The sequence below is a fragment of the Physella acuta genome, unplaced genomic scaffold (assembly GCF_028476545.2).
Source record: "Physella acuta isolate Inbredline_101_S28 unplaced genomic scaffold, ASM2847654v3 ptg000677l, whole genome shotgun sequence".
NCBI classification, from domain to species: Eukaryota; Metazoa; Mollusca; class Gastropoda; family Physidae; genus Physella; species Physella acuta.
The window spans coordinates 400492-424516 of NW_026732196.1; the positions used below are offsets into that span (position 1 = coordinate 400492).

General features: G+C 39.0%; 1 protein-coding gene and 1 long non-coding RNA gene across 2 annotated transcripts; both read right to left on the reverse strand.

Moving 5' to 3' along the window:
• Positions 1–3808: 3808 nt before the first annotated feature.
• LOC131949169 (uncharacterized) lies at positions 3809–6221 on the reverse strand. Its single transcript, XM_059310960.1, has one exon. It carries the CDS (start codon positions 6188–6190, stop codon positions 5117–5119), a length of 1074 nt encoding a protein of 357 aa, XP_059166943.1. The 5' UTR covers positions 6191–6221; the 3' UTR covers positions 3809–5116.
• Positions 6216–23552, reverse strand: LOC131949172 (uncharacterized). Its single transcript, XR_009388127.1, has 3 exons — positions 23440–23552; positions 14772–15061; positions 6216–6274 (listed from the first exon to the last, which is right to left on the reverse strand). It is a non-coding gene; the product is annotated as an uncharacterized LOC131949172 (long non-coding RNA).
• Between the last annotated feature and the right edge of the window lie 473 nt (positions 23553–24025).

Genomic DNA, 24025 nt, shown 5'->3' on the forward strand with positions numbered 1-24025 from the left:
TATTCTATTACCCTCGTGTTTCCCTTATGATTTCCTTATGATTTCCTTATATTTTATTCTATTACCCTCATGTTTTTCGTGTTTCCCTTATGATTTCCTTATTGTTTCCTTATGATTTCCTTATATTTTATTCTGTTACCCTCATGTTTTTCGTGTTTCCCTTATGATTTCCTTATTGTTTCCTTATGATTTCCTTATATTTTATTCTATTACCCTCATGTTTTTCGTGTTTCCCTTATGATTTCCTTATGATTTCCTTATGATTTCCTTATAATTTCCTTACGATTTCCTTATATTTTATTCTATCACCCTCGTGTTTTCAACACAACATAACCCCCGTCGTCAGCCAACCTGTTTTGCTAAAAGAAATAATCAGAGCGTTGCCTTAAAAACAATCTAGAGTGTATCTTTTGAAATAAGCTCGGCATTTTCAACTACAAGGTGAACCTACATCAATGACAGACAGGTGAGGTTGTCAAAATACCTACCTGGTTCTTGCCATAACACTTGAAGTGTAGGGTGGGTATGGATGTGCTATTGTACCTAGGGTACATAGAGTAGACTACAATGTTCTAGGCTAGCTTTATCTATACTAGATGTATATATATATATATATATATATATATATATATATATATATATATATATATATATATATATATATATATATATATATAATGGCATTTCCTATATTGCTTTTAGTGACCTGAACGAATGCTTCAAATGTAATAGCTAAGTTATGTTGGTTTTTTAGTATTTTAAAATCAAACTTAATTGACCCTGTTGAAAGAAATTGTACCAACTACAAGTAACTAGTTATACACCGTATTACTTGATCTTATTGATACAGTCACTTCTGATTTAATATTTTATAAGTCATGACAGCAAGAGACTTGACCTAGGCGACACAAATGACTGCAAGACATTATAGTTGGGTGTCACAAATGACTGCAAGACACTTGACTTGTGCGCCACAAATGACTTGGGCGCCACAAATGACAATCATAAAAATTCCAAATCTCCACAAGCCCATGATAGAAAGGGAGGTAATCTCTGCTCCCATTGACGGCAAGCACGAACTCTTCTTAGAGTTAGCTTTCTTGATGAGATGATAAAAATGTCCTTTGCTTTCAGTTTCCATTTCTTGTGATTTAGATTGTGGATTTTTTCTATGTCGCAGATGTGTCAACACTTGCCGGTTGTGTGTATTCGTAGGGGAGGTCAACATGGGTCAAAAGTCAACGGAAGAAACTTGATTATTTTATAGATTTTTTAAATGAAATTGAAGTAGAGACGGCTATTCTACCGGATACAGTGGGGGAATGTAGTTTCTAGACCCGGGATAATCCTAGTTAATCTAGAATAGATTTACCTGATATATGACACCTAACAGATTCAGAACCGCACCTTTTACATTATTTGTGTGTGTGGTATAGTTGTAATTTTGAGATAGCGCGGTGAAATCGTTTTTCAGTTCTTTTAAAACTTGTTTTAAGTGGTTCGTAAAATCTTTTTAACATATTGTATTTAAATAAAGAAGAACTTCTTAATTTCAGTAGTTGAAGAAACGACTCTGATGGGTACCTGACCCACGATTGGGAAAGTAAAGGCGGCTTGGCATAGTGCTGATCTCACTATCCCTTCATATGCCGAGGTCCAGAAACAGTAACTTATCCTTCGTCTGACCCACGGACACTCAGGTCCAAAAGGCTAACTCACTTTTTAGTCGAATTAAGTAACCGTTAATTTATTTAACGCCAAACTTTTGGCCATTTAACGAACGGTAAATTGTGCGTGTACAAGCAATCCTAGCCTATAACGATAAATAAGTGGTTCTTAACCTTTTTGGAGATACCGAACCCCACACGTTTCTGATGCGCATTCACCAAACCCTTCTTAATAGTTCTATCATTCGCACTGACAAAATCTGATCGTGAATCAAATGAGTCGGGTGTGTGTCTTGATCTCCGCCGAACCCCTGAGACTGACTCACCAAGCCCCTGGGGTTCGATCAAACCCAACACAACACAATGTGTTGGAGGCGTGGTCGAGTCGGCAAAAAGCTCATGGTTGATACATTCGAATAGTCTCGAGTTCAAACCCACTGGCAGATAAATCTCGATCCCCTTCGACACTAATAATTAAGAACGAAGAAGAAGAAGAAGATCAAACCCAAGTCAAGAACCACTGCGATAAATCATTGATTGAGGGCGAACCCACACCAATAGTTCTAAAATACATATTGGCTAAAATCGCCTATAACATTTATTTCAAGACAGAAGTCAGGTATACTACAGGAATACGAGGTCGTGAAAAGCGAACATCATATTTACAAAGGCTCGTAGTCTATTTGTTTAGTGGTGCCGAGGTATCCCGTGGACGGGGGTATTGTAGCTGGCACGTACGGGAACTTTGGTGTGAGGAACTGGTGTTGTTCCTTCTGGGGGTCAGGGGGGAACTGGGTGGCGTGACCTGCTTCATGGGTCAGTGATTTTCTCATCGGTGGATGATTCAGGTACGTTATTCTTTGTATAAGTGTATAAGTCCGCGTGTTTGTTTGTTTAGTTGCGCGGGTGCGTGTATGTGTGTGTGTGTGTTGGCGTGTGTGAACTTGTGTGCGTATACCAATATACATGTGTATTGTATACTTTGGCACACATATTTGAAACGGCTATAAAAAAAGAGAGTTCAAAAACTTTAATTACGTGCTTTTTGGAAACAAATATAAAAATAAAGATAAATCCTTATATTAGTCATTAAGACGTTCCGCCTCACTATATATATATATATATATATATATATATATATATATATATATATATATATATATATATATATATATATATATATATATATATATATATATATATATATATATATATATATATATATATATATATATATATATATATATATATATATATATATATATATATATATATATATATATATATATATATATATATATATATATATATATATATATATGTAAGAACAGAGGATACAAAGCCAACCATTCAAGAGCGCAAGAATGTTTTCTGTAACCACAACGGGCTTAGCACTTAGCTTTTAGAATTAACATAGAGTTGTTGTATCTGAGGTAAAGATTGAAAGTTGATACACGTCTATTTAAATATTTTTTTGTCGTGCTTTCAAAACCAATGACACCTGACAGAATTGTCGCACCTTAAGACACCTAACAGAATAGTCGCACCTGTTCAAAATGTCGCACTTAAAGACACTTGTTAATTTGAGACACCACTTCAAAATGTCACACCTCAAGGCACCTGTGCACAATGTCGCACTTAAAGACACATGTTCAAAATGTCAAAAAGACACCTGCCCGAAAATATTTTACCTATAGATTAAACACCTGCCACAAGTGTACCTAAATAAGCACCTGTCTACCATCTTAAGAAGTTTTACCAGACACAGAAGATGGAGATGGCTGGCTCGTGTGCTACGAATGAGACCAGACCCATTGACTGGTCTCAGATGGACACCACAGGACAAGAGAAAACAAGGACGGCCAAAAGAAACATGAAGAAGATCAACGGAGAAAGTGTTGAAGGAAAAAAGCCTAACATCTCAACAGGCAGAGGTTCTAGCTAGAGAAAGGACGAAAAGGTGTTCAATTGTTTATGCATCATGCGCCAATGGTCGTTGCGAAAAATGAAGATGACACCTCATTTAGATAAAACTGTTTCACTATTGTGACATATCTAGTATGAGTTTGGTCATACTATTGAAACCCTTAGACCATATTTCTCTGTTAGCTCTAATAACATATATTATGCTAATACAAATCTAATACACAATTTTATTTCAACGTCAGCTCGTAACAGTATTTTGTTGATATAGATGAATAAATATAATATGTATTAATAAATATAACTGCAGTTTGTTTTAAAATAAATAAGTAACATCTTGAAATAAGCACTCTTTATAATTGTAATATATACAGGTATACCTGCGCATAGTTGAAGTTGTGTACAACTAAATTTGATCTGTTAGCTTCAGAAAACATGCGTACAGATGTGTAGTAATGTACACAATTAGAAATAGCGGCCCGTATTGTAGATGAAATAGATTTCATATGTTACTATGACTCGGACCTTAGAATGGATATTGTGATCTCCATTACAATCAGTTGATATTACTTTCCCCGACTTCAGTCGAGCACGTTCAGATAAGCTTGGAAACGAACTCTAGGTATTAAGATTAGGTATCAATAGCTCTATCACAGGACCACACACCTCAACCAAACAGCTTATACTTATACAAAATCGAGGTAGTAAATTAAATCCATAATCGTTTTACCATTGAACAAACGCGCGAAGTTCTGTTTACATTTTTAACTCAACTAACATCAGTAAAACAATTCTTATACACAATATGAATCGCTTGTAGATCTATATCCTCTTTCTCATTATAGCTTGTTTTGTTTCAAAAAGTTTTACAAAGTACAAAAACAATGTAAACATAGAGTGCATCAGACTCGTTCGTGCATGACAAGGGAATCCAGACGTATTCATACATCAACCACTGCGCCATCCTGTCTCCCTGGAACTACTAGACCTCACTTTCACGTGCGTTCTTACACGGTTGTCGGTTGTCATGGATACCATTCATAAACATCCAACTCCACATATAGTCCTGGCAGATATGTGTCTTCATTTGTCTCTTGATGATTTACTTCCCGCAGGAAGTGTTTGTTAGGATACCAGGTGAGGATGTCTAAACCATAACTGGGTCAACCAATCGTTTAACATCTCCAGTCTTCACTTGAAACACGGAAGTTGTATTTTTTTTTTCATGATTTAACTCTTTTGTCTAAATTGTTGTCTTTGTGTGTAAATGCTGAGAATAGTATAGTTAGCACCACTTGAGAAACTCCGTGACAGTTTGGTGAAACCACAAATTACCAATGTTGTTACAATCAGTATAAACAAAGTCTTATTTATAACCGTTGCTGTGTATTGGCACAAATCAATTAGAACTCACAAATAGAAAAATAATAATTAGTTTCATGTTTGGCAGATTTCAGAGATCTGATTTCTTCTGAAGTGTGTTCCGTTATTGAGCAGACGATTGGAATGGAGCAATAAACGTCGCGTTATTTTGGATGAGGCTTGGGGTATGTTACTTGAACTCGAGGCAAGCCGTAGTATATGAACTGGTCCTGATGCAGGTTCCCTTGGCCGTAGTTGGCCATCGTGTTGACCACGGGCGGGTTCTCTTGGTCCAGTTTGATGAACCTCCTCAAAGGAGGGGCGACGATCGCGCGCCCGTAAACGCCCGGCGAGTTGGCGTCCAGCTGAAACGACGCCTCCGACCCTTTCTCGGACTTGATGCGCTCCAGTTTCCGGACCTCGTCGACGATGCGACCGTTGACCGCCGTCCGCCACATCGTCCACATGTGTCTGTCTTTCAGGGGGTCAAAGGACGTCCTCAGATCCGAGCCTTGTTCAGGGTTGGTTGGATGTCTGCTTTCTGGATGTCTGTTTTCCTGATGTCTGTTTTCCTGATGTCTGTTTTCCTGATGTCTGTTTTCCTGTCTGTTTTCCTGATGTCTGTGTTCTGGATGTCTGTGCTCTAGGCGCTGGATCTCCTGTGAAGCTGGCACCCCGTTATGCTGGTGGACGTTAAGACTCAGGTAACGCTGAATGTATTTATGGTCAGATGTTGTCTGGGGTTCGGACACCATCCCGTTAGGTAAGTAGGTCACATGCGGGTCATCTTTGTTTGACGTTTTCTGTGCGGGAATCACGCGGACGTTGTGGAGGTCGTTCTCATACAGCTGATCCACCGCGGCTGCGTGCTTGCCTTCGCGGACAATGTTCTTCTCCTTCAGATGGTATTTTTCTATGGCTTTTAAGTTCTGCTGCTCTTTGTGGCTGTAGATCTCCACGTTGTTGGGCGGTTGAGGGCTGTGACGTGACGGGGGTTTGGCCGGGTAGATTTGATCGCTGGCCACCCGCGTGTGGCGAGACTGGTGCGGGGCCATCTGGTTGTGGCCAGAGCTGGGCCGGCCGTTTGGCTTGGCCCCCTGGGTCTGCTGGGCGTGGTGGCCGTTGAGTTGTGAGTTGTGGCGGGTGTGTCCGTTGTACACGTGAGTTAGGTCGTTAGCAGTTTCTCTGTACACGCTGGGTCGCTGCTCTCTCTCGTAGCCTTTCCCAGGTGGCGCCATGTTAGTTTACCTCAGGGCACCTGTTAGTTTACTTCAGTTCACCTGTTACAGCTCACCTCTAATAGTTGACTTCTAGCAGTACACCTGAACAAAAAAAGAGTTTTAGTTTTTGTGAATAGACATTATAGGACTATTTTTAGAAATATTCATTTGCTTAGGTGTCTTTAACTAAAAGCTTATCACTAAATTGGGTCTACAGTTTGGTACATGCTTTGGTTAAAAATTAGGGTAAGGTCTATAGGTCGACATGTGGTAACAGTCATGTAATTAGATAAAACAGGGATGGGAAGATACTCTGGATCAAGATAAATCTTTAAGAACATTGTATAAGCCTTTGACAAATTCCTCTTGTTTATGCAGTGTAAATTTGGTAGGCTTACATAGTTAGAAACAAGACAAGTAGATCCATTGCGACTTATATTTGTTGCCTTTGGACCAAGCAAGAAATCTTAGAGGAGACAATTTTATCATTCAAAAGAAAAACGTAAAATAAAAACAACAACCCCACAGTAAGTAGCATTAGTCTCGATGCATTCCTTTTGTTGACCAAAACTTGACTCACACAATGAGTTACATTGATTTTTTCAGATCAAAATATTCACCAACACCTATTGTATAATGTGACTTTCTACCCGTCCACTGTTATTGCCTTTACGATGTACGAAATCAGAGGCGTAGCGACTTCCCGGCGCTCGGGGACAAACTTTCAATTTGTCGCCCCCTCGGGGGCAAATTTTCGATTTCCACCCCCCCCCCTCAAATTTTCGTTTTGCACCCCCTCCCCCTCAAACTATAAAAATGCAGCTAAAATGACATTTTAATTTGTTTTTACAACCCATTTTGGCGCCCCCTAAGGTCGGCGCCCGGGGACATATGTACCCCCCTGGCCCCCCCCCATCGCTACGCCTCTGTACGAAATGGCAATACAACAACACAATCAACTTGAACGCATACATTCAGCACGAAGTTAAGTAACTACAAACACGGCACAATGGGACAAAAAAATTTGATTTTCTCCTGCTTGGCTAGTAAAAATCCCGCTCTTTTTATTATGTGTCCCTGTGTTGACATTGTATGCATACATCACTAACACCAATACATCTGCCCCAAATGTATGTGTACCCTATGTTGACATTGTATACATACATCACTAACACCAATACATCTGCCCCCAATGTATGTGTACCCTGTGTTGACATTGTATAAAAACATCTGTAACACCATATATCTGCCCCAAATGTATGTGTACCCTGTGTTGACATTGTATACATACATCACAAACACCATACATCTGCCCCAAATGTATGTGTACCCTATGTTGACATTGTATACATACATCACTAACACCAATACATCTGCCCCCAATGTATGTGTACCCTATGTTGACATTGTATACATACATCACTAACACCAATACATCTGCCCCCAATGTATGAGTACCCTGTGTTGACATTGTATACATACATCACTAACACCAATACATCTGCCCCCAATGTATGTGTACCCTATGTTGACATTGTATACATACATCACTAACACCAATACATCTGCCCCCAATGTATGTGTACCCTATGTTGACATTGTATACATACATCACTAACACCAATACATCTGCCCCCAATGTATGTGTACCCTGTGTTGACATTGTATACATACATCACTAACACCAATACATCTGCCCCCAATGTATGTGTACCCTATGTTGACATTGTATACATACATCACTAACACCAATACATCTGCCCCCAATGTATGTGTACCCTATGTTGACATTGTATACATACATCACTAACACCAATACATCTGCCCCCAATGTATGTGTACCCTATGTTGACATTGTATACATACATCACTAACACCAATACATCTGCCCCCAATGTATGAGTACCCTGTGTTGACATTGTATACATACATCACTAACACCAATACATCTGCCCCCAATGTATGTGTACCCTATGTTGACATTGTATACATACATCACTAACACCAATACATCTGCCCCCAATGTATGTGTACCCTATGTTGACATTGTATACATACATCACTAACACCAATACATCTGCCCCCAATGTATGAGTACCCTGTGTTGACATTGTATACATACATCACTAACACCAATACATCTGCCCCCAATGTATGAGTACCCTGTGTTGACATTGTATACATACATCACTAACACCAATACATCTGCCCCCAATGTATGAGTACCCTGTGTTGACATTGTATACATACATCACTAACACCAATACATCTGCCCCCAATGTATGTGTACCCTATGTTGACATTGTATACATACATCACTAACACCAATACATCTGCCCCCAATGTATGAGTACCCTGTGTTGACATTGTATACATACATCACTAACACCAATACATCTGCCCCCAATGTATGTGTACCCTATGTTGACATTGTATACATACATCACTAACACCAATACATCTGCCCCCAATGTATGTGTACCCTGTGTTGACATTGTATACATACATCACTAACACCAATACATCTGCCCCCAATGTATGTGTACCCTATGTTGACATTGTATACATACATCACTAACACCAATACATCTGCCCCCAATGTATGTGTACCCTATGTTGACATTGTATGCATACATCACTAACACCAATACATCTGCCCCAAATGTATGTGTTCCCTGTGTTGACATTGTATACATACATCACTAACACCAATACATCTGCCCCCAAGCCTAGGCTGCTCAAAGACATTGGCGCGTCTTTCCCCTCCGACTAGCAATGGCCCCATCCATCTCGCTACACCACTCTGCCACTGTCTGTTCGAGTCTTTTCAAACCGTTCGCCATCACTATTTATCAGGCTACTACCCGACCATGAAGTTCAAATAACAGAAAAAGAATATTTCAGCTTTTCTCAAAGATGATGACATCAGAATGTCATTCATGTCATTTCAAGTGTAAAATCCAACTGAATAGTTCATATTAAAAAAAAACCGGTTTAGCGTAAGTTAGAGCTTAGCCTGTGTTTGGTAAAGAAAAGATCTACTGACGCCGTTTGTTCTATGCAAGTCTTCAGTCTGGTGGTAGAAACGGTTAGAGAACACGTTCATCCATTGTGCGGGATCCGATTCGAATTCAAAAACGCTTTTCAAATAAATTAGCGATGCTAAACGCATCGTGACACTACTTTGGGCCTAGAGTTTACAACGTTGTTACAAACAGAAGGAAAGTATTTTAAGAGTTTTTAAACTCCACGTACAAATGTAGTAATTTCTTGAATTTGGTTTTATTTATACGTCTAGTGCTAATTAAAATAATCAACGTTCATTGTAAGCAAATAATTTTAACATACATTATTGTTTTTATTGGTATTGGTACATTTTTCTACATGATCTCATATAAATAATGATCTGTATTTGTGTGCGCATGGCGAATGTAAAAAACATCAACATCAGTTCTGATATATGATAGGAGAGTAATAATGTATACTGGTATACATTCTCACGTCTGTAACGTTACTAGCGGGTGTAACGTTTCTAGAGGGTGTAACGTTTCTAGCGGCTGTAACGTTTCTAGCGGGTGTAAAGTTTCTAGCGGCTGTAACGTTTTTATCGGCTGTAACGTTTCTAGCGTGTGTAACGTTTCTAGCGTGTGTAACGTTTCTAACGGCTGTAACGTTTCTAGCTGCTGTAACGTTTCTAGCGTGTGTAACGTTTCTAGCGTGTGTAACGTTTCTAGCGGCTGTAACGTTTCTAGCGGCTGTAACGTTTCTAGCGTGTGTAACGTTTTTAGCGGCTGTAACGTTTTTAGCGGCTGTAACGTTTCTAGCGGCTGTAACGTTTCTAGCGTGTGTAACTTTTCTAGCGGCTGTAACTTTTCTAGCGGCTGTAACGTTTCTAGCGGCTGTAACGTTTCTAGCGGCTGTAACGTTTCTAGCGTGTGTAACTTTTCTAGCGGCTGTAACGTTTCTAGCGGCTGTAACGTTTCTAGCGGCTGTAACGTTTCTAGCTGCTGTAACGTTTCTAGCGGCTGTAACGTTTCTAGCGTGTGTAACGTTTCTAGCGTCTGTAACGTTTCTAGCGGCTGTAACGTTTCTAGCGTGTGTAACGTTTCTAGCGGCTGTAACGTTTCTAGCGTGTGTAACTTTTCTAGCGGCTGTAACGTTTCTAGCGTCTGTAACGTTTCTAGCGGCTGTAACGTTTCTAGCGTGTGTAACGTTTCTAGCGTGTGTAACGTTTCTAGCGTGTGTAACGTTTCTAGCGGCTGTAACGTTTCTAGCGGCTGTAACGTTTCTAGCGGATGTAACGTTTCTAGCGGCTGTAACGTTTCTCACGGCTGTAACGTTTCTCACGGCTGTAACGTTTCTAGCGAGTGTAACGTTTCTAGCGTGTGTAACGTTTCTAGCGGCTGTAACGTTTCTAGCTGCTGTAACGTTTCTAGCGTGTGTAACGTTTCTAGCGTGTGTAACGTTTCTAGCGTGTGTAACGTTTCTAGCGGCTGTAACGTTTCTAGCGGCTGTAACGTTTCTAGCGTGTGTAACGTTTCTAGCGTGTGTAACGTTTCTAGCGTGTGTAACGTTTCTAGCGGCTGTAACGTTTCTAGCGGCTGTAACGTTTCTAGCTGCTGTAACGTTTCTAGCGGCTGTAACGTTTCTAGCGTGTGTAACGTTTCTAGCGGCTGTAACGTTTCTAGTGGCTGTAACGTTTCTAGCGGCTGTAACGTTTATGCTGGTGTAACGTTTCTAACGGCTGTAACGTTTCTAGCGTGTGTAACGTTTCTAGCGTGTGTAACGTTTCTAGCGTGTGTAACGTTTCTAGCGTGTGTAACGTTTCTAGCGGCTGTAACGTTTCTAGCGGCTGTAACGTTTCTAGCGTGTGTAACGTTTCTAGCGTGTGTAACGTATCTTGTGGCTGTAACGTTTCTAGCGGGTGTAACGTTTTTAGCGGCTGTAACGTTTCTAGCGGTTGTAACGTTTATGCTGGTGTAACGTTTCTAGCGGCTGTAACGTTTCTAGCGGCTGTAACGTTTCTAGCGTGTGTAACGTTTCTAGCGTGTGTAACGTTTCTAGCGGGTGTAACGTTTTTAGCGGCTGTAACGTTTCTAGCGGCTGTAACGTTTCTAGCGTGTGTAACGTTTCTAGCGTGTGTAACTTTTCTAGTGGCTGTAACGTTTCTAGCGAGTGTAACGTTTCTAGCGTGTGTAACGTTTCTAGCGTGTGTAACGTTTCTAGCGGCTGTAACGTTTCTAGCTGCTGTAACGTTTCTAGCGTGTGTAACGTTTCTAGCGTGTGTAACGTTTCTAGCGGCTGTAACGTTTGTAGCAGCTGTAACGTTTCTAGCGGCTGTAACGTTTCTAGCGTGTGTAACGTTTCTAGCGTGTGTAACGTATCTTGCGGCTGTAACCTTTCTAGCGGGTGTAACGTTTCTAGCGTGTGTAACGTTTCTAGCGGCTGTAACGTATCTAGCGTGTAACGTTTCTAGCGTGTGTAACGTTTCTAGCGTGTGTAACGTTTCTAGCGTGTGTAACGTTTCTAGCGGCTGTAACGTTTCTAGCGGCTGTAACGTTTCTAGCGGCTGTAACGTTTCTAGCGTGTGTAACGTTTCTAGCGGCTGTAACGTTTCTAGCGGCTGTAACGTTTCTAGCGGATGTAACGTTTCTAGCGGCTGTAACGTATCTAGCGTGTAACGTTTCTAGCGGATGTAACGTTTCTAGCGGCTGTAACGTTTCTCACGGCTGTAACGTTTCTCACGGCTGTAACGTTTCTAGCGTGTGTAACGTTTCTAGCGGCTGTAACGTTTCTAGCGGATGTAACGTTTCTAACGGCTGTAACGTTTCTAGCGTGTGTAACGTTTCTAGCGGCTGTAACGTTTCTAGCGGCTGTAACGTTTCTAGCGGCTGTAACGTTTCTAGCGGCTGTAACGTTTCTAGCGTGTGTAACGTATCTAGCGTGTAACGTTTCTAGCGGCTGTAACGTTTCTAGCGGCTGTAGCGTTTCTAGCGGCTGTAACGTTTCTAGCGGCTGTAACGTTTATGCTGGTGTAACGTTTCTAACGGCTGTAACGTTTCTAGCGTCTGTAACGTTTCTAGCGGCTGTAACGTTTCTAGCGGCTGTAACGTTTCTAGCGGCTGTAACGTTTCTAGCGTCTGTAACGTTTCTAGCGTCTGTAACGTTTCTAGCGGCTGTAACGTTTCTAGCGGCTGTAACGTTTCTAGCGTGTGTAACGTTTCTTGTAGCCTGTACGTAGTCTTGGGGTGCAAGTTATCAAGCGTGACCCAGGTCTACTGCGGGCTGTTTACCACCGTATCGCTGTGTTAAAGACGACTCCCCGCTGGGTAGAATATTGATAAATACGTTTATGCAAATTGCGTTTTTAGTTTAGGTTAAGGCTGTTGACATTAGATACGTGTTTTGTACCCTTTTTAAAATGGAATTCTTAAACAATTCTTTAAAAAACAATAATGATCCTACATGTAACATAAGTTATTGTAGCTGGCCAGTTGTCCAAATCGGACCCCACCGATGAAAGCGGTTCAGACAGGTCATTCTTGTGTCAAAATTCTGCAAATGTCCACATTGATATCAGTCCTGTGTCGTGATTCTCCAAATGTCCACAATAGTATCCTATCAGTTCTAGTCGTGATTCTCCAAATGTCCACAATTGTATCCTATCAGTCCTGTGTCGTGATTCTCCAAATGTCCGCAATTGTATCCTATCAATTCTGTGTCGACACGCCAGGTATAGCATAACAGAACTTCTTGTTATGTTACACAAACATAGCTTTCATGAACATAAACACAAAGCGGTGTGTTTATGTTCAAAGTTTGATAACGTAATATAGGAAGAAAAACAAACAATTCATACAAAAAGTTATCAACGCCTTAAATCTATATTAACTAGGGGCTTTGTCGCGGGTAGAAAGGAGACTTTAGAATTTAACAGTCATTGAAGGCACAGTATATCAGTGTAACAGTAACAAATTGACAACACATAGAATTCTCAATATGACAAAAGGAATTTGATGTACATGGTATTTCAAGAAAGACATTGTGTTTATAGAGAGGTCTGACGTAGCATAGATGACGAACTAGCTTTAGGGCAACAGAATATACATAGTGGCTTGGCTTACTTTAGACAAATAAGTCGAAGAATACAAATGTCAAATGTTACACAATCCAAGTTTTGAGACGACTTGTGTTCTTGTACTCTGTACATGTACACCTATCGTGTTTCTGACAACATGTTTGTGTACATTGACACCCAGCATGTTACCGACTAAAACGTTTTTGTGTACATGTACAGCCAGCATGTTCGTGACCATTAAGTTTGGAGTTTTATCGCTTGAACCACTTCACACAATATGCATTTAACGCATGCGCGATCTGTGTTAAATCCTTGCACATCCGCTAGCTCTTAAAAATTTAAATATCTTCTAGGACTGTTATATTGCGTCTGCTCTTTATGCCAACACACATAAACCTGGACCCACTGCTTGATAAAAATAGGGTGGGTGTTGCTGAATTGGTGGTGGTGTGGGGGGGGGGGGGGGAGAGGAGTTGGCGAGAGCTGGGAATATACCAAGACAGGTCATGGTATTGTTGCTACAAGATACAAGGACCTTAACTGTCATACATGATACAAGATACAATGAACTTATCAACTATAATACTAGATACAATTCCCTTATCAACTGTAATACATGATACAATATGCAAGGACCTTATCATCTGTTATACATGATACAAGATACGATGACCTTATCAACTGTTTACGTGTTCAGCCATGAGCATCAATGCATGGCAAACATATTTTATTCCCTCTTCAACAAGGAAAGGCATGAACCAACGTTAGGTTAACCGTCGGGAATCCCGTCTTAAGACCTGTGCAATCGAACACAAATAATATTCTATTTACTGAAACAAAGTGCAGTCGACAAATAATATTCTATTTACTGAAACAAAGTGCAGTATCACGCTGTTTTGTTGTCCCGACATGCTATGGCTTGAAATAGTATGTGCAACAGACGACTCTCGTGAAACTGGTTCTCAAAGAACAGGTGGTGCAATGGCGTGCAACTTTAGGTGCACCGAAAGACGCGGTTAGGTTACAGGACAAGAAAGAGAAGAAAAAAAAACATAGCCTGTCAGCTACGACAAGCGGAAATTAATATCCAAATCTTCGCAATTAGCTTTTCAATCTGGTTGGTAAAACGCGAAATATTAGTTCCACCTGCTGTGAAGATTGGCGTGTAAAAATGTGTAATGTGAATATTATTCAAAGAGGGTAGTTAGACTTTGCAAACCATAAATAAAAATTAAAATCATTCGTCTGAGTATAGCCTCACTTCCTCCTGTAAAGATAAGAATATTGAAACAAGTCGCATAAAATAAGATTATGTTCTTGTAAAATGTCTTTGAATAGATGGATGGGCGTGTCGGTTAAGGGGAGGGGGGGGGGGGGGGGGATTGCAGTGATGTATTAGTACAGACATAAGGTATGTCAACAGTCTTCAAGATAGCATAACCCTATGGAATGGGAACGAGGCTGGATGCATTACAAAATACTTGACAAATGAACAATGAAAGCTGGCTATGGAAGACTTACCAACCGAGTCAACCAAGACCTCTCTCAAGCCTTGCTGGGTAGCGGGTGTTGATAGAATGTTGATAATGTTGGTGCTATGTTGATCAAGTTGATAAAAGAAGCGTAGCAGTGTCTAATCCTAAGATTTGATATGCAATCCGATATGGTTTACACAATATTCAGAGAAAACTGTGTGAAATGTCTCGCATAGAAAACTGTGTGAAATGTCTCGCGTAGAAATCTATGTGAAATCCCGCGAGAACGAATCCATCTTAAAGTTTAGTTAAATTGAAGAATCACAACAGTTAAATCTGGAAATAAATAAAAATACAAAATAAGCATACATTAATTTTTATTTTGAAATGTTATGGTGTTAATAAGAGATAGTATGCGGGGGTAGTGTAAGGGTAGTCTGAGTGTTGTGTTGGGGGGGGGGGGGGGAGTGTGAAGTAGTTTGGGGGGAGTGTGGGGGTAGTGTTATGGCCGTGATGAGAGTAGTGTAGAGGTAGTGTGGGGATATAGTTTGGTGTAGTGGTGGGGGTAGTGGTGGGGGTAGTGTTCGGGTGTGTAGTGTTCGGGTGTGTAGTGTTCGGGTGTGTAGTTTTGCGGAGTGGCAGTGCTAAGAGAAAGGTTGAGAAGAAGTCTTGGGAAGTCATGGTGTGTGCTAGTGTTGCTAACTTAAACACAGATATATCCCTCACACAGATATTTATGATACACAAAGACTATGATTTTAATCCTTTGAGTACTTCTTATAACTTTATTTTAGGTGCTTCACAAAATCCATATCGTACCTCATGTGATAATCAGGATTATATAATCTTAATGAAACCAAGTTAGTTTGGCGAATCTCATGAGATAATCAGGATTATATAATCTTAATGAAACCAAGTAAGTTTGGCGAACCGCATGAGATAATCAGGATTATATAATCTTAATGAAAATAACTTACAAATAACTTACTTTTTAACCTACTTTTTTATCTCAACAGATGAATAATACTGCTACTGACACAAACTTAGTATACGTATAGTTTACATTTACTCGTCTAAACTAGACGCAAACATCGATTACTTGCCCCTGTGTTTATCCCCCATATCATAAACTTTCCCTATCATTAACGATTCGTTGCTAGGCTAGCTCTCTGCCCCTGAAATAAAATATAGTAGTTGCTTCCCCTTGTTTTATGTAGAATTTCCTTTCTTGAATTTTGACAATCTGTATTTTTAATCTTTAGTATAAGGAATACGTTATATATTATTCGCACAAATAAACACAATATTTACTTCCCTGGAATTACAACAGTGCAGGAATAATTCCACAAACTACGCACATAGTGGGAAAGCACTCTCAAGATAAAACAACTTTTACCTATTTGGTCTCGCGATATTATTTAGCCAACAGTGAAAAGATAAGCCTGTCATGCGCCATACACCGTACGAAGCACGTACCCACACTCTACGGGGGCTGAATGGGCCGCAGATTAAATAGCACACGATGGCAATAAAAAATGGCGGGTAGCTTCGATGAATGGAGATAGGCGTGTACGTATGTATGTCTGTTATTGTTGACGATTTCGCTCTCTCTATCTATCGTGGGATAATAACTGTGATCTCATGACGTGGCTTAGCATTGGGAGAAAATTTTATGGCAGCTGCTTTATATCAAAGGCTCTTACATACACACACTTACCTATATATAAATCGATATATATATAAATATATATATATATATATATATATATATATATATATATATATATATATATATATATGTGTGTATATATATGTGTGTATATATATGTATATATATATATATATATATATATATATATATATATATATATATATATATATATATATATATATATATATATATATATATATATATATATATATATATATATATATATATATATATATATATATATATATATAAGAAATGTTTTAAAACTTAATAACCTACTAACACAAAATAATATTTCTAGATAAAATACAAATTTTCTTATATTACATCGCATTTTCTGTCAGTTGGAGTGTAATGGAATACGTCTCTGTGTCTTGTATTTCCTAATATATATATATATATATATATATATATATATATATATATATATATATAGAGAGAGAGAGAGAGAGAGAGAGAGAGAGAGAGAGATAATATATCTAGCGATTCCGGTTTAGTTAAATACCATTTACTATTCTCATAAAACCAATCTCCCACGCCATCCACTTAAGTCTCGAGACCAACTTGTATATCCACGGAGAAATTGAGAGATTTATTGTAGTAGATTCGTGTACTACATTTATAAGTATACCGTTCAAGTGAAGTTAGCATTTGTTAACGACGACCCCTAGTGCATGTCGCACCACTTGTGTATGTCAGTTGGGTATGTTGTCAGTGGGCGTGTCTCAGTGTCTCGCGAAGACTGACGTCACTGGCATTTATCGGTTTGTGTCTATTTTAAGCGTTGGTTGATAACGTGACGTTGTTTCAGTAACGTAAGTAGCAGGGGAAGGAACGCATCAATGAGCTTTTGACGAGGGCTGTGTGGGTGAGGATTGGGATAGTCTTTGTAAGATAGTTATACTTTATGGCTCGCGCAGGGTTGGCCGTTAATTTCACGCCCCAATGGTTTCACAACACGTGGACACCCTCACGGTACCTGTCGCAAATCCTCAGCCCAACTATGATGCACGCAAGACTTAGACGCGGGATCTAAAAAAAAAATTGACCCCTTTTGATGTTTTTAAATACGAAAATGAAATCAATTCTACAACACTAAAATTTGACCCCCCCCCCTTCCCCCTAATGCTCCAATAAGAACCAGAACTTTGTTCAGCAAAACATCAGTTTCGTCATGTTAGTAAACAGTTTCGGTGTCTTTTATTAGCACTCGGTAAGCGGATTACATTTAGGTTCGTTAGATTTTAGCCAGATGCTAATCTCACCAACAATACAACATATTTTAGTCAGATGCTAATCTAACTATGAATACAACCAATTTTAGTCAGGTGCTAATCTAACTATTGATACAACCAATTTTAGTCAGATGCTAATCTAACTAAGAATACAACCAATTTTAGTCAGGTGCTAATCTAACTATGAATACAACCAATTTTAGTCAGGTGCTAATCTAACTATTGATACAACCAATTTTAGTCAGGTGCTAATCTCACAAATACAACAAACATGACACACAACAAGGAGAATAAAATAACTTTTTGTTAAAACATCGTGTGTGACACATACTGTGGGAATGTAAATCCGGAATGAAAAAAAAATAACTAGCTCTGGGTAAAATGTACGGGGTTTTCCTTACAAACTGGAAAGAATATTACGTCAAAGAGTGAGCAAAGTGGTGTGTGACTTACACACTAAATGGCAACGACCAAAAGGTAGACCAAGGCTCAGAAGGATGATGTGGAGACAGACTTACAGAAGGTTTGATTCCACACAAGGAAGAAGACAGACAGCAGACAAGTGAAGGAAAGTGGTGAAGTAGACCAAAGCCCTTCATGGGCTGTAGAGTCACAGGGATGGATGAATGCCAGCTGAATTCCGCTACAATACAGAGTTAAAGGCCATTACTTGTGTTACTATATTTAGCCTTTTTTAAAAATAAATAATGACAAGAAATATATTTTGCATTCAAGTTTAGAATTCTTAAATACATATTTCAAGCATGTTTTATCACTAAGCTAATATGAAAATAAAAAATTGTTAATATTTTTTTTTTTGAGACATTTTTAAACTTTTGAAGTGCCAACGTGGCTATTGAAAATTTTAAACTAACGGCTGCGGAAGAATTTGTTCCTCGTGACAGATTGAATAATTAAAGTTCAGCGTTAGAGAAGAAATATAGGTGTGTTTTCTTTTGAAGTGAAGTCTGAAGGCGGAACACCACGGGGTGGAGGTATCAAGTTAATGAACCATGGGGTCTAAACACAGCCAATGAGCCAGGTAGGATATTAAATCCTGTTCATGGGGTCTAAACACAGCCAATGAGCCAGGTAGGATATTAAATCCTGTTCATGGGGTCTAAACACAGCCAATGAGCCAGGTAGGATATTAAATCCTGTTCATGGGGTCTAAACACAGCCAATGAGCCAGGTAGGATATTAAATCCTGTTCATGGGGTCTAAACACAGCCAATGAGCCAGGTAGGATATTAAATCCTGTTCATGGGGGCTAAACACAACCAATGAGCCAGGTAGGATATTAAATCCTGTTCATGGGGGCTAAACACAACCAATGAGCCAGGTAGGATATTAAATCCTGTTCATGGGGGCTAAACACAACCAATGAGCCAGGTAGGATATTAAATCCTGTTCATGGGGGCTAAACACAACCAATGAGCCAGGTAGGATATTAAATCCTGTTCATGGGGGCTAAACACAACCAATGAGCCAGGTAGGATATTAAATCCTGTTCATGGGGGCTAAACACAACCAATGAGCCAGGTAGGATATTAAATCCTGTTCATGGGGGCTAAACACAACCAATGAGCCAGGTAGGATATTAAATCCTGTTCATGGGGGCTAAACACAACCAATGAGCCAGGTAGGATATTAAATCCTGTTCGTAGATCCAAGTTAAAGAACCATGGGGGCTAAACACAACCAATGAGCCAGATAGGATATTAAATCCTGTTCGTAGATCGCCGGCCGTTTAAATCCTGGTTTTATGAGGATATTTCTCAACAAATTAACCATTAACATTAATGTCTTTGAACTAATACCATTATAAGGAGGTTTGTTTTGGTTGGTTTCAAAGATTTGTCCACAACCCAACAACAGTCGCTTTAACTCGCTTGGTAATATCATTTTTTTCTATATTACGCACCCAGGTGGCAAAATAATACCAAGTTCATTAAAATATGTGTTTTAGTTTATTATCTGAATTAGATAATTGCCTAGAGATGGGCATGTTTAAAATGTTGTTTGATTAAAAACAAACAAAAATCATAAGAAATTTATATATGCTTCAACATGATACAACTAAACGCAGCTTTGAGACCAGCTACATAGAGGTGTGGGATTAGGGTGGGAACCTCTTAACCAAGGTTTGCTGATCGGCGGTTGTACCATGGTGATGTCCAGCGATGACCACTTGAAGAGATGGAGCTGGGAGCTCATCAGCCAACTACAAGATGTTGGATGTGTTACTATCTACCGGCTCAAATAAACATCTTCATACAAACTCTGACTTAATCCATTTGACTACAACAGTATACTAATTTTATTCGTCAGTTTCAATGTGGAAATTAAATAAACACGATGACAAAATCACCAGATGAACATTGTGTATTACCCAGGACCGCACCCATCACGACCAAAGCCAAAGGTCTCTATCTTGGCGGATTAAACATACAAATAAAACCACCAAACAGAGTCGTCTATTCAATATCTGCCCTAAACACAACGTAAACATAGCTACCAATGATGGGAAGGTGTGTCGCTAGACGTACGGGTGTCAAACAGGTGTCTCCCCACCTGTATCTCTAGTCCAGTATGCTGGTTATGCATGAGTAATTGTATCTCGTTCTGCAATCCCCCCCCCCACCCTCACCCCTCTTCTCGAGGTAACCCAGATACACCACATCACGCTGAATGACGTTATTCCACTCTTTTCACATTCCTAAACTATCCTATTTACAGGAGCATTAGTTCCACCCATTCACATTCCCAAATGTGCAGTTAACTCTAATTCCTTCATTTCTAAACTGTCTATTTACATGTGCAGTGAACTCTAATTCTACCATTCCTAAACTGTCTATTTACATGTGCAGTGAACTCTAATTCTACCATTCCTAAACTGTCTATTTAAGGTGCAGTGAACTCTAATTGCTTGTACGGTCAGAGTAGGTGTAGACAAATATTTCGTTAAAGAAACTCCCATGCATATTTTTTTGCTCTGGATATCGATCACCTCGAATTACGTGACTGTCTTTAAAACCAGGTAAGCCGAAGCTTTTTTTTATAATGCATGCTCTTAACCCTTGGATAAACATTCTACTTAAGGCTGGGGCTTACGTAACACAAGTTCTGAAAGTTTTGCGAAGCTAAAAGGGGAGGGGTAGTGACAACTTAGGGATTTGACTCCTATCTGACCAACGTTCTGGATATATATTGGTTAAGCGGAATGTAAATATAAAAATATTTATAATAATGCACTAAAGATTAGAAAAAAAAGTATACATTGTTTTAGATACAGTAGTAAAGTAAAAAAAAAAAAATCTTTAACAAAAAAAAATATTTTCAATGTATCTTGCGTCTGAAGTTTGTATTTTTAATTATTATTGCCATAGAAAATATATGTTTAATTTATTATTTGTTCATTTATAAGCTTGTTATTATTCATGTTATTTTATATGTGTTCTACTTTATACTTTATAGTTCTAGATATTTTAAAGGTGTGAGTTTCGATGTGTGTGTTTGGGGGGGGGGGGGGGTTGCAACGACCTGCGTATGTCATTACAGGAAACTTTGACTGAAATAACAAGCTACGTACAGCTACGTACAACAGTTAGAATGACCAACAACCTTGATTTAAACGATAACCTATTACTGTAAGGATGTGAAAGTAACCTGCGTCTGTGTAACTGACCCCAGAATACATGTTTCAAATCTCGAGAAGGAAGATTCCTGATGTAACATGTATTTTACAATTTGTTGATGCGATGGATAGATCATACATGTTTACGCTTAGACCAATTAAGTATAGAAATAGTAAAACAACATACCAAAGGATAAGTCTATACCACAGATGTAAACAAACAGAAGTCCCGAACACTTTTAGTCTACTGCCATCCTTCTTAACAAGGGAGAGAAACCCTGTGACCCAAGACTGACTGAAATAACAACAAACGAATGACGCATGATGTGTGTGCTACACATACCGCACACGTCTATGTCGCAACTCTCCAAGTTGCTTGTCAACAGAAACACGAATGTTTAGTGGCCGTTAATCCCCCACCTCCTTACCTAATTTCTGAACCACTTAATCAGGTCTTTAATTGGCGGAGGCTTTGTCTTAACAGAGACTAATTAACCTTGTAAAAAGATTAGCGTTTTATTTAAATGAAGATTTTAACATTAAATTAAAAAAAAATGCTTTTAGCTGTCTTTTACCAATGAGTGCAGTTCAACTAGAGATAAGTTTTTCACATGAGTGAACTCTGGCTAGCTGATACACTGAGGTCAAGTAATCCATTCATATTCTGATAAAAATCAACCCTTGACTCCATTGGCTTGATTTTGTTCCATTGAACACTTTCGATTCTACAGACACCTAGCTCCCCCCCCCCCCCCCCCTTACGTTTATAAACTGCCTCTAGAAATGACCTTCACGTTTAATGCTAATCTTCCTCCCACACTCTGGGCGCGTCATGTAGCTTGTCTTAGAGCTGTTCCTTGTCCACCTTGACGTCAAACTGACCCGCCCCTCATCCCTCCTTATCATGGCATAACTTTCAGACTAAATTAATTTAATTCGCGTTTTAAGATAGCTTTATCGGATTAAAAACTAAGTTTTGAAACGATAACAGCAAGTCATAAGCAATGCTTTCGCCAGGTCTTGCTGAATTTTTGATCAATTACAAAAATCGTGTTGTATCTTGTTCATCTACTATCACAGGTAATATTTTCTGATATCGCCGGTATACATTTAAACATTTAACAAGCAGGAAGTTCAAAGTTTTCTGCATATCAGTGTATATGTGGATATTGATATAGAACCGTATGAATTTGTATACATTCAAATTATTTATGTAAATGTCGCAACCTTGTTTGTTCCACAGATAGAAGTTTGCGTGGATTTAACGGAATTATTTGCTTACTTTCCTTTAGATGTTTCTGCTCTAGTTTTCTGCACCCCCCCCCCCCCCCCCCACCCCCCGCCTCATTTTATGTGACTCATATAGTTGCAGATTTATGCTGACTGCTATAAAGATACAATATGTAAAGCTGATTAAATGGTTATGTTGTCTTATGACTTAAACCACTCAAGACTTGGAGACGAATCTCTACGATTTAGTACTAGAGTTCAGGATTTGTCTATTCTTCAACTAGTAGCAAAATTCAAATAGCTTCTGCCCTAGTGATCAATATGTACATGTCCGTGTAACCATCTGACTCCTATGATCAAGAACTAAGATCAAAATATCGGTAGACACTTGTACTCAAACATTATCAATACATATTTTACAGTATAGTTTTGGTTAAAGTTAACAACAACACACAATATCCTAACCCTAACCTAGATCAAACACTCCCCCGAAGCCATGCCCTGAAGCTAGTGGTAATCGGTGATTTCCGATAATCGAAGGTTGTCGCAGCTAATCGATAACGTCAAGCCTAGTTTTGACACCTGCAGTATAGGTTTGACATTCACTCGTTAAAAGGGTCACATTAAAAAGTAAACTTAGCTAATAAGGGAGGTAGCTTTATGAGGATACATGGCTGGGGGATAATGTTAAAATGGTCATGTTTAAAAAGTAAACTTATCTAATAAGGGATGTACCAGTATAAGGAGATATGACAGGGGTAAGGGGGAAGTAAGGAAACAAGATGGAAGTTGAGATGACTGGGGGGGGGGTTTACGATGAAGTAAGGAAACAAGATGGTAGTTGACCTAGAAATAGAGGTACAGTGGAAAGAAAAAAGTCGTAGAGGTATAGGAATCTTACCTTTAGTTAGGGCGACGACACCTAAGATTGTTCGACTGTTGACCTATTTCTGTCTTCGGTAAGTTTTACTGTGGGCAGACGATACAATAGCAGACGTCTGTGTCTTGCGCACTTCTGGCGGTCTGTCAAGTTTTAAAATAATACATTGTACGCCGCTATATGGTGTTATGTTTTTATATTAATTAATAACTAATTAATATGTTTTACAATTCGAATTTCCATATATATATATATATGTATATATATGTATATATATGTATATATATATATATATATATATATATATATATATATATATATATATATATATATATATATATATATATATATATATATATATATATATATATTCAAACTATGAAATACACATTTTCTTTGATAAGCTCAGTCCTTATTTCACATTTCTATGCATCGCTGTAACAATATTAGCCCGACCAACCCACACCTTAGCCTAAGGGTCAGGAGTGCCTAGCCACTCAATTGTCCTTTTGTTTACACAATTATATGCACCAGTAAAACACGTTGTGGGGAGCGATGCGACTGCTAGCCCGAAAGTTTCGAGTTCGGATCCCACGCTAGAGTGTGT

Coding starts and splice junctions, on each gene's coding strand:
- LOC131949169 (XM_059310960.1), bottom strand. CDS start 6,190: ATGGCGCCACCTGGGAAAGGCTACGAGAGAGAGCAGCGACCCAGCGTG.